Source organism: Furipterus horrens, unplaced genomic scaffold (assembly GCF_987537825.1).
Source record: "Furipterus horrens unplaced genomic scaffold, mFurHor1.1.pri manual_scaffold_7, whole genome shotgun sequence".
Classification (NCBI taxonomy): domain Eukaryota; kingdom Metazoa; phylum Chordata; class Mammalia; order Chiroptera; family Furipteridae; genus Furipterus; species Furipterus horrens.
Window position 1 is genome coordinate 20,103,031 of NW_028327177.1, and position 14,962 is coordinate 20,117,992.

The 14,962-nt window shown below is 36.9% G+C and overlaps 1 protein-coding gene across 1 annotated transcript in view; it reads right to left on the minus strand.

Moving 5' to 3' along the window:
* Positions 1 to 14,962, minus strand: part of PKHD1L1 (PKHD1 like 1) — a 141,379-nt gene that overhangs the window by 45,865 nt on the left and 80,552 nt on the right. The window contains exons 49-55 of the mRNA XM_090283443.1: positions 12,937 to 13,966; positions 11,567 to 11,758; positions 5,866 to 6,017; positions 2,755 to 2,914; positions 2,020 to 2,191; positions 1,332 to 1,420; positions 847 to 995 (exon numbers count right to left, since the gene is read on the minus strand). Coding sequence (XP_090139569.1) covers positions 847 to 995; positions 1,332 to 1,420; positions 2,020 to 2,191; positions 2,755 to 2,914; positions 5,866 to 6,017; positions 11,567 to 11,758; positions 12,937 to 13,966 — 1,944 coding nt within the window. The remainder of the gene's footprint in view (positions 1 to 846; positions 996 to 1,331; positions 1,421 to 2,019; positions 2,192 to 2,754; positions 2,915 to 5,865; positions 6,018 to 11,566; positions 11,759 to 12,936; positions 13,967 to 14,962) is intronic.

Below are 14,962 nucleotides of genomic sequence, written 5' to 3' on the forward strand. Positions count from 1 at the left end.
GATTTTATGTCAGGCATAATGTGTAAGGCTTACATATATTGTATCACTTAACCTTTACACTAAACCCATGAACTGGTATTACTCTCACTTTATAGGTAAGAAAGTTGATGCCAAAAGTAGTCAAATAACTTACCCAAGGTTACCTAACTATTATACAGTGAGGCAAGGAATCAATACTAGCTTTAATTTACCTCAAAGCTCACCTATGTAACCAAAATATCACACACCGTTAAAACACTAATTGCTTAGTTTTACCAAAAGAAAAGCTACTGCACACTTATTTTTTTAATAGTGCTTAATAGCTGTTTGGTTAGGCCATTTATTTTCATGAATGATAATAAAAGACTGACAGAACAATTAAAATGTTATATGATAGAGATCATCTGAGGTTTCTGAGAGAACAAAGTCATTGCTCTAAACTACTGAAATATTTTTATTAAACTGTCCCTGTTTTCCTAATTCTATCTATATTTATTCAAGAATACTGTTTGTTTTCTTTAAAAAAGGCTTAAAATCTTTTAATTTTTTCTGGAACTGCTGGGGATTCTTTGTTGGTTGGACCAAGCTTACATTTAGCTGTACCTTATAATAACAAAACTATCTTACGTAGGACTGAAAATGGGCAAACCTTACATAAAAGTAACATACTTATCACTTCTTGAGGAATGTTCAGTCCACAATATAAAGGAGAGTAGACATATATTAGACTTATATGAGGCTCGCATTTCATGGGCTATAGCCAGCTATAATTTTTTATTCACATCAATTGATTATGCTTTCTTATAATTTTTTTGGTAAATCTCCAATATTTTAGAATTTAATAAATTATAAGACCATTACTCTTACCTGCAGTGATATGTAGGTAGCAATCAGAACAACTTTTCTGTAAGAAGACTCTGGAGCTTCCACATTATGTTTATCTTCCAGCTCCAGAACCCCCCAAATAATGAGCCTTTCCATTGGTGGAATATCTGTGTCTGCTACAATCCATGTTCCTATAAAACAATACTTTAATATAAGAAATATAATCCATAGATTATAGCCTATTGATAAAGCATTAGCAACCTTATCAGTGAGTCCTGGTTTTGATGTGTGCAACCCCTTTTCCATACAATGACCGATTCTTATTTCTCCCAGAAAATGTATATTCTTAATATTCAGATTTAAGTTCTCATAAAACCCAGAAGGCTGAGTCTGGTATCCAGGATACGATAATAGGATCCACCTACATACTTGCTATCCCCTAAGGTGTGCTTCATAAAGGTCACTGTGGGCTGGCATCTATTCTAATGCCACATAAACACAAGCATTTTACTTCTTTATGCATTTACCTTCAGGAATAATCACATTTGCTCCTGGGTAAGGAACGGTATAATTATTTTCCCGAGATGATTGCCAGAAAGAATCATTTGACCATAAGCTGAAAACAAAAGAAAAATAGTTTCATTAAGTATTATCTCTATATATTTCATGACCATCTCATCTCCTAAGGGTATGGCATTATACTAGATGATTTGAGGATGATAAAATGCAAATTAGTTTATAATTTCACTATGTAGACAAGCCAATATGTAAAATTAGTAGCATATTCAATATCTATATAGTTTCTTCATGGAAGAGAACTTCCTTTCCATTCACATTCTGAATCATTTTTTCTTCACTAAATCATTATAGTGATACCCCAATTTCATTGTTCTGGATGTGTCATCAAGAAGTTCTGTGATTTACTTAAGGTCACTGGACTCCACCTATATAGTAGGACAATTGGTCTAATTATTCAGATCTAATATTATGCAAATCTGAGACTACCAGTAGCACACACACATAATTTCTGTGAGATTTTTTTCCACTTTCTTATCAGTGTGGTTAGAAGGCTCAAGTGAAGTAATGAGAGTGGAAGTGCTTTATGACTATGGGACACTGCCGGTGGAGGACATTACTTTCTCACCCAGGAGTGATGTATTAAAAGCATTATGTCAAGTGCTGTTGAAGGTAGTAACAAACAAAAGGCCTATATACTTGTATGTGGCTGGTCGCTTCCTGGGAATTGGATTTCTTGATGGAGGGTGCACAGGAAAGCAATCCTGGAGAATGCAGCAGTAAGCTTGGAAATTAATAACAACGTCTTTCACATCAGGATCCAAAGTCCCAGAGATGGGTTGGCTTTGAAGAAGATCATTTCTCCCTGACACTGAAAGTCAAGTAAAGCAGCAGTAAATTAACATGATGACCAAAGTACTTAAATGTAAACAAAATCATGGCAATTTGAATATATTCTTTAAATAGTAACTTGGTATAATTTAAATGCATGGACTACATATGGAGAAATTCTGACCAAATGCACATCTTGAGAAGCACATAGTCAAAATTCTTGAAAAAGATGAATATTTTATAATTTAAAGTTTATTTAAAAATATTTTTATTTTCCAAAAACAATCACATAATAAAAATGAAAACAAAATATATGTACAGCTTCCATTGTACTCATTTCCTCTCATTGTGAGAAATATATTTTGGGGTCACATTTAAATTAAAAATGTTTGTGGTATCTCCAAACATAAAATGTAAGTTTTTAATTCAACTCAAGGCTATTTCCAGCATGAGGTTTGTCTCCAGTCCTTTCATTCAACAAACATTCTTTGAATCCTGCTCTATATAGGGCACCGTATAACACATTGGCCCATTAAGCAATTTTTCTTCTCCTTTAGATAGAGCATTAAATAAAATAACCACTTCTTCCTAATGAATACATACCCAAGTAATACAGAGTACTAGTGTTTGGTTCAAGATGCCAGTCTCCATTCTTGCTAGTATTCCAACTCAAGGGATTTGAAGAGCCATTCCTCATATCAATAACATTAAACATATCAGGATTTTGAGTGAAGTTATGAGATATGATGACATAGTCTTCTTCCTATAAAAGTTTACATAAAAGTGACTTGCTTTAAGTCTTAATACTCTGCATAATATACATTAATTTTGATGGCATAGAATTAGCCCATATATTAAGACAAATTTTGGTATCAGGTTTTTATCTTGAATTTATATTTTGTTTAATAACATTTTATATGTCTACAGCAATAATGTTAACTCTGTCCTAATACAATAAAAATCTATCTCTATATGTATACTTATATACATAAATCTCAACACACACAAATATATCTATGTATTTAGGAAAATATTTTATTTCTATAATGTTTGAAAACATTTAAAACAATGCAACAATGTTGGGTTTTTTTGTTTGTTTTTGTTTGTTTACTTTTTGGCTGCACAAATGTAGTATAAGAATATGGGACCAGTCAAGATGGAGGTGTAAGTAGACATGCTTTGCTTCCTTGTGCAACCATAGAAAGAATTACAACCAGATCTCAAAAACGAATAACACCCAGAACCATCAGAAAATTGAGCTTTATGGAAGTCTGACAACTAAGGACTAAAGAAGCCACATTCATCCAGGCAGGAAGAAGGAGCAGAGTTGCAGATATTGGGAGGAAAAGCAGTGCAGTGCAGAGAGGAGGAGGTGATGGTGCCAGCTGAATGGACGGTCCCACATGCATGTGTAGTGGATAAAAATTGGGAGGGATACCTTGGGAGCAAGCAATCCCAGCCCCAGGCCAGATCACACAGCCCAGGAATCCAGCACTGGGAAAACAAACCCCCATTACCTCTGGCTATAAAAATCAGTAGGGTTTGGGTGATGGAAGAAATTGCTGGATCTTCATTGCTTAAATGGCCACTTGGGCTTAGAATGTATGCAAATCCCATGGCAGCAGCTATAAGGGTACAAATCACATACAGGAGGTGGGTGAGGTGACTGAAAGTGGGGTGAATGCTGAGCAGGCCTCCAGAAGCCAGGCAGAAGTGTTTTCCCCTCTCTGAGCCCCCCACACCCCAAAACACAGAGCCACAAAGCAGTGAAGCTGGTTGCTCCCCCCCCCCGGCAACAACCTAAGGCTCTGCCCCATACAATTTACAGGTGCCTGTTCTACAAAGGCTACACTACTGTGACAGGGGGTAAAAGCAGCTCTACCTAATACACAGAAGCACAGGGAGGCCATCAAATTCAGGAGGCAAAGAAATACGGCCCAAATGAAGGAACAGAAAAAAAAAAAACTCAGAAAAAGAACTAAATGAAACAGAGATAGCCAACCTATCAGATGCAGAGTTCAAAATGCCGGTAATCAGGATGCTCAGAGAACTCATTGAGGACATCCAAAAAATAAAGGAAGAAATGAAAAGCTCTAAGCAAAATAAAGAAAAATATACAGGAAACCAACAGAGAAGGGAAGGAAGCTGGGATTCAAGTCAACAACTTGGAACAAAAGGAAGAAATAAAGCAATCAACCATAATAGAAAGAAGAAACAAAAATTCAAAAAAATGAGAAGAGGCTTATGAATCTTTGGGACAACTTTAAGTGTACCAACATCTGAGCCATAGTGGTGCCAGAAGGACAGGAGAAAGAGCAAGAAATTGAAAACTTACTTGAAAAATAATAAAAGATAACTTCCCTAATTTGTAAATAGACATACAAGTCCAGGAAGCACAGAGAATCCCAAACAAGCTAGACCCAAAGAGGACCACTCCAAGACACATCATAATTAAAATGCCAAAGGTTAAAGAGAGCATCTTAAAAGCAGTAAGAGAAAAGCAGTTACCTATAAAGGAGTTCCCATAAGACTATCAGCTGATTTCTCAAAAGAAACTGTGCAGGCAGGAAGGGACTGGCAAGAAGTATTCAAAGTAATGAAAAGAAGGTTCTACAACTAGGATTACTCTACCCAGCAAAGCTATCATTTAGAATGGAAGGGCAGATAAAGTGCTTCCCAGACAAGGTTAAGCTAAAGGAGTTCATCATCACTAAGCCATTATTACATGAAATGTTAGAGATTTATTTAAGAAAAAGAAGATCAAAACTATGAACATCAAAATGACAACAAACTCACAACTAACAACAACTGAATCTAAAAAATAAAAATGAAAGCAAACTTAGCAAACAATCAGAACAGGAACAGAATCATAGATATAGAGGTCCTCTGGAGGGTTATCAGCTGAGAGGGCAAAGGGGCAGAAAGAGGAAAATGGTGCAGGGATTAAGCAGCATATGTGGTAGGTACAAAATAGACAGAGAGATGTTAAGAAGAGTATAGGAAATGGAGAAGCCAAAGAACTCACATGCACGAGCCATGGATGTGAACTAAGATGGGGGATTGCTGGAGGGAAGGGGGGCTACCAGGTGGAGGGGGGCAATGGGGGAAAATTTGGGACAACTGTAATAGTAAAATCAATAAAATATAAATTTTAAAAAAGAATATGAATGGAGGAGACAAAGGCACCCAATTTAGGACTCTGGCTTCCTTCAGGGGTGGAGAGTGAGGAATAGATCAGGGTAAGCCATAAACCATACAGGGAACTTCCACTTCATCTAAACTGTTATTTCTTTTTAAAAATGAAAAGTATATAGTCACAGAATGTTAGATTCAGAGAAAGATGGGTGACAGGTACAACAGGACTTGGACTATTTACTATAATTTCTGGTGTTTCGTATATTTAATAAAACAAATAATAAAGCCCTCAATCGGTGCATGAAGCATCAGAAGCACGCAGTAAGTGTTAGTTGCTATCATGCTAATATGGGAACATGGCAAGAATATGGCTTACTGTTGATTCTTAAATAAGGATCCTTTTTTGGCTTGTCTTAGATTTAGTGTGGGCCATGGAGTTTGTGCTGGGCTTTAACAGGTCCATGTGTGAGGCAAGGGTACTCTGGGCAAACAACTGGTGTAAGGACGAGAGTGTACCCTGGGGCTGAGTAATGCTCAATCTTAATTATTAGAAGATGAACTTTATAGCTCTTCTCTTACCTTAAACCCATAGAATGTTGATGTATATGATATGTTGGTTATGTGATCCACATCTTTAAAATACCAGTTAATGTGCTTTGCATTTGGAATCAGAGCCATCCATCCAGACATATGAGTCAGCCGTTTCTTCCGAAAGGGAACAATGCTTGTGCCTGTAGGAGAGCATGACACAGACAAATAATAGTAATCTCTGCCTCTAGAGAATTCCTTCTTTTATGGACAAATGTGAATGTAAAATACTGGTCTAGTCTTTGGATGTCTCTAAAGAGGCTAGTCTAGCATTTCATTATTTATGTTCTAAATGTTAATGTTTAATACTAAACTGAGCTGAAACATAAAATGTGTTCTCACTTGGAATTTTGAATTTATTCCTTAGGGGAGGAAAAAATTAAAACAGAATGAGTATGATCACTATGACAGAAATGCTTAAATATATTAATTCAATTCTTTAAATATCATTGATCTAAAATATAATTCCATTTCTACTCTTAAGAACTTAATTCTTCAGAATCATTGACTTGCAATGTATGCAAACATAAGTTCTGATTCTTTATTAAATTTTCTTACATTTGTTGAGTAAATCAAAATGTGCATACTAAGCGTGAGTGGAAAGTTTGATTTAGAACTCCTAAGGAAGAAGGTCACATCTAGACCTACCACAAACACTGGCCATTACATCCTGAATATCGAGAGTAACAAACTTGGAATCTGAACTACCTGTTATAGGAAAACTACATAATTTAGTTATGCATTTGGTCTTAAGAGAATGCCTGGCATTTTCAGTAGAAGATTGAAAAGATCTCTTACAATATAAAGAAAAGATCCATGATTAATGGCTCATATTCTATTTTTTCTCCCCCTTTCCTCTCTGATTAAATTTTAGGTTAAATAAAATTTACAAATTTAAAAGAAAGGAGCTAGAAGCAACTTTATAAAATAAACTGTCATCTCTTATTTGGGAAATCAAAAATCAATCAATCAATCCATTCCAATATCAAGGGGGAACAAATTTATTAATTCTTAGGCTTATGAAGTAGGGTCAGTTTTGAGAGGGATATGAGCACACTAAAACACTGTTCCAAAAGACTAAAATGTTCTAGAAGTATGATAATTTGGATCATTCAGCAAATATCCACTCTTCTCCCCTCTTTGAGGGCAGAGCAGACTTCCTTGTCCTGTTGACATTGGGTGACTTCTTTGGCCCACAGGACAGTAGCAGAACAGATGCTCAAAGGCTTGAAAAGTGCTTATTAGATGGGGCTTGCTGGCTTGAGCCTCTGCCATGGCAATGAGAAGAGGTTCCCTTAAGTACCCACTCTCCCTTCAGCCTGAGCCCTGCAGTGAGAACACGTGGAGCAACCTAAATTCAACCCTTGGGGAGGAGCAAAGCCCACTGGGTCCTCGCCTTGAAGCAGAGCCTCCCATGAGCCCAGCCCAGATCGACCAACCCAGCCCTCAGACATGAGAGCGAAAATAAATGATTGTAGCTTTAAGCTATGGAGTTTGGGGTTGGTCTGTGGTAAAGCAATAGTTGATTTATATAAGAGCTAATTAAAATAATCCAAAACCTCTAGAATTTGCTACTATATTTGCCAGAATCAAACTGTGAAGTTTGCTGGTGCATGGAATTATATTCTAGCCCTACATTTCCTGATAATTCAGTTTCATAAGTAAAACTAACTTTCATTTTTCAAGTTAATTTTGTTTTAATTTTTTTGGCTACAATCTTTTTCAGTATGTTGATTTTCAGTATTCTGGACTGAAATATAAATTCTCTAAAGTTGATATTTTAAAAAATAGTATCACAAAGAGTAAGTATCTCAAATTAATTGGCCATCTGGTCTAACTTTATACATATATTTACATAAAGATACATTATCATGTGTGAGAAGCTTTGATGAAGATATATTAAAATACACGTAAAGTTATGCCAAACATTATTTTCCACTGATCTAGAAAGCTTGTTGAACTTTTGATTCATTTAGTACACATGTAAAATCAAAACACATATTTTTTCTGTTTCTAATTTTTAGTAGTACATCTATTTTTTTTTTTTTTACTTTAATGGAGATAAAATAAAATTAATCGAGCTTGCCTATTGAAAGTTGATTTATTTTTTTTTTTATGTCACATTATAAAGCAAATTGCCTGGCATGATATTTTCTGTACTCTGCAATTTGGTGTATTTACTACAAATAATTTCACTGTCATTCAATACCAGCGGAGTCCCTACTATTTACAATGTCCTGTGTGGAGCTTTGCTGGTGAAAGTAAGTTCATACATCTTGGCCTCGCGGTGTTCACAGGTTAGAAATAAAATAAAATTCTTGGTTTTTTCAGGAAGTAGGCTAATGGGTACAGAGTTATTTCATAAGAAACCTACAATCTCATAAATTCAGAAATATTAGACTTCTTGAATCAAAAAGCAAAAACAAACAAGCCCCCTTTTAAAGTTACTGCTATCAACCCCCCAAAATAAGATTTAAAATATGTAAATATTATTGCGTAAAAATTAATAGTTAGCCCGGGTGGTGTGGCTCGGTTGATTGGTTGATTGAGAGCTTTCTTGTGGAGTGAAAGGTTGCTGGTTCGATTCCCGGTCAGGGTATATGCCTGGGTTGCAGGCCTGGCCCCTGATTGGCAACATGCGAGAGGCAACCGATCAATATTCTTCTCACACATTGAAGTTTCTCTCCCTCTCTTTTTCCCTCCTTCTCCCTCTCTATAAAAATAAATAGTAAAATATAAAAAAATAAAAAATTAATAGTTAAAGATAAATACTTTTTCATGTTGTGTATCTAAAATAATTTACTGAGGAAGATTGCACATATCTGAGTTCTCTGTTAAAACTATCTTAAACCCTGTTTTATAAAATACTTATGTTCAGTCTAATCATAGCTGAAGAATTTGGGGAAAGACTTTAGTATAAGTAACTATTTTATGACACAGTAATGGAAATAACAAAATATTATCACACCAGATAAAATAATTTCATTTGTTTTTTTGCTATTTTGGTTCCTTTTTGTTTTAGCCGGTCAGTTTTTAATAGGAAGAAAACATTTATAGACACTGCTTAAAATACTGTCTACTGTACCTTAGTCTCTGAAAATTTAAGAAATTTGGCTCTATTTGGGCTATCTAGTTATCAGAAGAAAAGAAATGGCTTATGGGTTTGTACATTAAGCCACAGAGATAGCGGGTATAACTATTACTCAGGTAGTAGGTATGTGACCCTTTCGATGAAATTGATGGCTTACATGCATCGTCCTAATAAGTGATGGAAGCGGTGTTGCTAGCTTTCTGTTTCCCTTGCAGGTCCACTGACCACTATCCTACTGGATTTGCAGAAGCGAGGGAAGGATGACGGTGAAAGTGAGGCACTTCCCTGACTCTCCCCGTGGTTCAGTAAGGGTGCTCCTGCCTCTCACAACCAAAGAGCACACCCGTCAGGCATCAAAACGCCCTCTGTCTCTCAGCTCCTGTAATGGCTCCTTCCCCTCATCTCTTCAGGCCTGGAGATGGTACCAGTGCCTTTCTCCTGTTCGCCCTTTGAAGAGCTCCCTGGTGGCTGTTCCCTGGATGCTGGAAGTGATAATGGAGGCTGCTGCAAGGCAACTGGGTTCCCTGATCTCAGTATGAAAAATGAGATCCAAAAGTAGCAGGAAAGGAAATATAACCATCAGGTATAGAGGTAGATTTAATTAACACAGTAACTACTGGCCAGAGGAATAGCCAGAGTGTTCTGATCTGCAGGAATCTCTGGTGATAGCTGATTGATCTTGGGGTTCCTAAAAATGAGATAAGTGGGTATCACACTTCGGTGATGTTTGGTATACACAGGAAGAAAAATTATATATGCCTTGGGGGACCAAAATCTAACTTAGATTACACAAGTGGGAATTTGCTGCTTCTTACTTATTTCCTGGATCCAGGCCAATTCACAGCCTGGGAACATGCCCCCTGCACCCCATCCCAGCCAGTGAGTGGGAGGAATCTGTGGCCACTTATTGGGCTACTGCATACTAAAGAGAGGAAACTATCCAGACTGATACTAGTCCTCAGGCTAACATGGTCGGCCAGCCAGAGTGGAAGTTTATGAAGGCCAGGTGACAGAATGCATCTTTGCTGAATCTCATAATGAGTCCAGTGGGGCCACTGCCCACCGTATGCTTATTTCTCCAGTTCCAGAATGTATAGTGAGAATAGATATCAATGTCTATTTGAAGGGCAGAAATTGTAATTCTTACAAGAACTATTTTAATAAGACACTCTGATAACATGGAGTAGAATAACAAAATTCCAGAATGTCCTGATGGATTTGACATAGGTAATTTTAGCAGCTATAAGGTGACTGGTATAATCATGCTACACATTTTCAAAACTTATTTGTCATACATTGAGATGCGTGATTTTAATTTCAAATTGGAAGTTTCTACCTTGTAAATATCGTTAAATGTGGAAATATTGATAGCGTTTTTAAGTAACATTATGAAACTATTTGCAAGATACTGAAGAAAAGTGGTTAATGTTGACACTATAACAGGGTAAATAAGTGCATTTGGATTCTGTTGATAAAATCTCTTTCTGTAATTATGGTTTCTTGTTATATGTTGATTAGAGTTTCTATGCTTATGGTTCCTTATTATATGTTAATGGTTACAGTTTTATATAGTATCTTCAAGAAGCTATATCATGTAGATTTATACAGAAAATGTAGAAAACTGTATTTGGTAATTATCTATATCACCAATCTTTGGTTCTTCAGTGCATTTACTATTTCCCACAATCTTCAGTCCATCAGAACAGTGTGTGAGAGAGTAGATTCATTGTTGATAGGTATTTTAACTAATAACTCCTAGACAGAAGGTGGATGAATGAATGGATGGAAAGATAAAGAGATAGATATATGGACCTAAGCCAGTCAGAGTAGGCTAGGTCAGGGATAATGAGAATAGAAATATTTAACTGGAAGAATTCCCATATTGGTTCCCTAATGAATGGTGTTAGGAAAAATCTGGTAGGAAGGACTGAGGGAACACTCTAGGGACCACTCCTCAACCCCTCACCAAAATAATAAGGTCCTTCATGGGGGGAAAGGCAGCTATCAGTGCCACAGTGAAAGATCTGAGAGGTACAAAGACCAGGATTCCTACCACATTCTCACTTCACTTGCTTGTTTGGCTGGTGCAAATGCCAGATGAATCATTACTAATGACAGTAAATTAATACAATCTAGTCAAGATATGATATCAAGCACACCTGATGTTCCAGGTACAGTATCTTCCCTGAAACAAATCAGTAAGTCAACGGTCTCTGGCACCTGGTATGCAGCTCTTGACCAAGCAAATGCTCACCCATCCCACTCCAATCAGCAAAGATAACCAAAGGCATTTGCCTTTCATGTCAGAAACAATGGCATATTTACACTGTCTTGCTCCAAGGGCCGTGTCAGCTTTCCTGCTCTGTGTCAATAGTATCAGCTGGAGCTTGCTTAATCAGCAGAACCCCAAACTGGTCCATGCATTTATTTGATAGTTGTCTCAATCTCATTTTGAGTGTAAAAGTTTCCTGCCTGGCTTCTGACATATAAATATTCTGCTTTTCCCAATGTTTTCAACGGTGAGTGACAACTCGGGAAGATGATGAGAAAAATTGAGGAAAATAATTAAGTTAGTGGTTTAAACTGTTCTATTCCACTTACCAAAAGAGTCTGAGAGAACCACATCCTTTTCAAGCAGAGATACTGGAGATGGCTTGTTGAATGCCAAACGGTGGAAGCTGACTGAGGCATCACAGATGGACCCGGGGAACCCAACGCTCCACTCGGGTTCCTGAGTGCAGTGAGCAGGGTCCAGCAATGGGCTGTGTGGAATGACGGTGTGTCCTTTGTGACCTAGGGAGTGAACGCAATCAGCATTTTCCCTACTTCATGTTTTAAAACTGAAAAACCAAACTGTCCGCCACATAAAGGTACTGTGACCATAGTACTACTAATGAAATCTCAAAGTCTCGGGGCCAGGGGACCTCATACAGAGGTTTTGCAGTGGGTGGACTCTTTGGTCAGGGAGTTCATTGCGGATGTAAGTGAACCATGGACATAAAGCACCCATGAGAGCCAAAGCAGGGTGGTAGGAAGCGGGATACTAAGTCGGCCAAGAAGTCAAACCTAGCAGTCCGCCATAGAGCCTGTACTCTTAGATGATGGACTGCCAACTAACATTAAAAAGCTAAGTTAAAATAAATAAACTAATAAAGGTTACACAAAGCTTTATATGTTAGAACCATCCAAATGTTCCCCCTCTTAAAGCCACCAGGAGATAGAGGTCAACAAATATTGTTGAGAATTCAATCTTTGAATCTTGAGATGAATCTTCTTTCATCTTTCAAAGCTAAATTGTTAATATTCGTAAGGTTTATTTGTCAGTTTTCTCTCTCTTCTAAAGTATTATGCAGAATCTCTCTCTCATACACATACCCTTGCTATCTCAAACTTCATAGAGGCACTCGGTACTAAAACTATGAATATTTTAAAAATGTGACATACTCTGAACTTGAAATGGTAAAAAATGTTATTAGTTAACATAATTTCTTGAACTAATTCCAAACTCATAATTTAGATTTGAAAGAAAAAAGTTAACATCAATTCTGTAACTTACTATTTCCCTTTAAAGTATATGAGTGGGATATATCCAGTTTGTCTACATTGCTTATGTAAATAAATCTGGAATTTATACATTTATGGGCCATGACTGACTGAACAATTTGGGTAGGCATGTAAGAAGTTTCTTATTTGTGTAATTAACTGCTCAATGTTTCCATAAATATTGCTCAAAATTAGCTGTTCATTCAAAACCAAGGTGCAAATTCAGGGAAAGAAAGGACATATTTGGAGGTGCATCTGATAGTTTAGAGGTCTTCCAGAAGAGATTGTCTCATTTATGCCTAGTGTTTACCTATATCCTGAAGTCATTGGTACAGTTTGGTGCTGAGTAAAATCTGTGAATCAGGAGAGCCAGCTCTGTGTTAACACAAACATATTTACAATGTACATTATCAGAAATTATAAATTACCTGTAAGTGAACCATCCATATCAATGAGTGCCACTTCATGTTCCCATCGAAAGCCAGCCTTGTTTGGTGTGTGAAAATACTGGATGTCCATGAATTTTGCACTCCAACCTCCACATCTCTCATTACAGACTCCAGTGATGGATGTCACTCCCAAAGCCACACAACTGGGACGGTCAAAATTCATAAAGTGTACGGAAGATACAGTCAAGCCTTCACTAAATGGGAGAACCAGGCCTCGCTTTGTACAGAGTTCAGATCCCATTCCCAGTTCATCAAGATGACCAACTATTTTGGCATTTTTAATGACCGCTCCATTGGTTTCACCCCATCCTCCAACATAAGCAGCCAGGATCCTCTTGGTCTCAATTCCAGACTCATAATTATTTACCATCACGAAGTTATGGAACTGAAGGGCACCCCCATTGACCCATTCAGCTCCTTTTTGACAATTCCAAGTAGTCAGTGAATTAAATATTGCAGGTTCTGGCACTGTAGAAGTACAGGATCCTGTTTCCATGGGGAAATATTCTTCAAATATCCATATTCCAAACCAGCCTTGAGAATGAACAGTGTTGTTAAAGAATTCTCCAAGAGGAACTCTTTTCTGGCAAATGTTTCGGTCATAGGATGGCCCATCAGGGTGGTTGTTCATTCGGTACCAAAAGCCAAAGTGAGTGCCTCCTGCAGCTGCATTGTGCCGAATGGTGTTGTTTGGGTTGGTCACCCAAAATGCAGCTGGGGTCACATCATCATTCAGAAGACTAGTACTTTGCTGTACAAATACTGCCAAGTTGTACTGCAGGATATTACCATGTTCAATACCATCTTCTATAAAAAATGCTCCTCCCTTAATATCATATATAATATTCCTCTCAACCAGAAGGTGATGTGTGTTATGGATAGTAACAGCTCTGTTATAAGTCTGGTGAATTGCACAGCCTCTTACATAAGATTTAAACTGTAAATCTCCCAGCAGGTGCCAGTGTATTGGATATCTCCCCAGCCGAAAGGCCTGCCCAGCATGGAATACCTGTCATGCCCAGAAATCATGACTATTTAGTGATCCACAAAAACAGAGAGTTTACTTAGCTCCTATTTTTTTGTTTAAAAATAATCTCCAACTTTATATTAATTATCATTAATACATTTATATCTCCCATATTATTCCTGTTTGGCATTAAAAAATATTTGGCTTCCAACCCATCTTGTCTTATTCATTATATAACAACCCATACTTGATACCAATGAATTAATGAACAAAAGCCATGTTTAATTGTTCTGTTCTTCACCTAAGTCTATTACAAAACTTGTGTTGTTTAGTGAAATAAAACCTCTAAAAGACTGCTTTTATTCTTCTATAAGAAACACTCCTTGGATGCTCAGCATGTGCCTGATATTATGCTAAGTGTCTTATGTGCAGGATCCATAGTCCCTTACCACGATCCCATGAAGTAGCCACTTACCATTAACTTAATTTTAGTCAAGTAAATTTAGAAAGGCTAAGTATCTTGTTTGTGGTCATAAAGCTCATTTAAAATCAAGTTGGTCTGATTTTATAGTTGTGGCTTTTATTAACCACTCTACTGTACTTTCCTTCAATAATGTCTACAATCTAATAGTCTAATAGTGTACAGTGGATGCCAGTGTGTGTGAGTGTGTGTGTGTATAAAATGTGATTCCAGGAGATTTGGAAATAAAATATAAGGGCACTTATTTCCATTCTTCATCCAAAAATACAAAATTAACCACTACTAATATTTAATATACAGGTGGACCCTGGCAACCTGCTAAGTCTGTATCTCAGTTTCACAAATGAGCAACATATCCTAGGAGGAGGGGAGTGTCACTAATGCAGGTGTTGATTTTATCACACTCAATGGGTTGTTTTCAGTCTAAGTGTTCCTAGTTTAATGGATTTATGAATTTTCCTAGCTTTCCTTTCTTTCCTCCATTCCTTCCTATTACTGAATACTTGATAAAAAACTATGCTAAATCTTGATTATATAGACTGAATATAAATAAGATA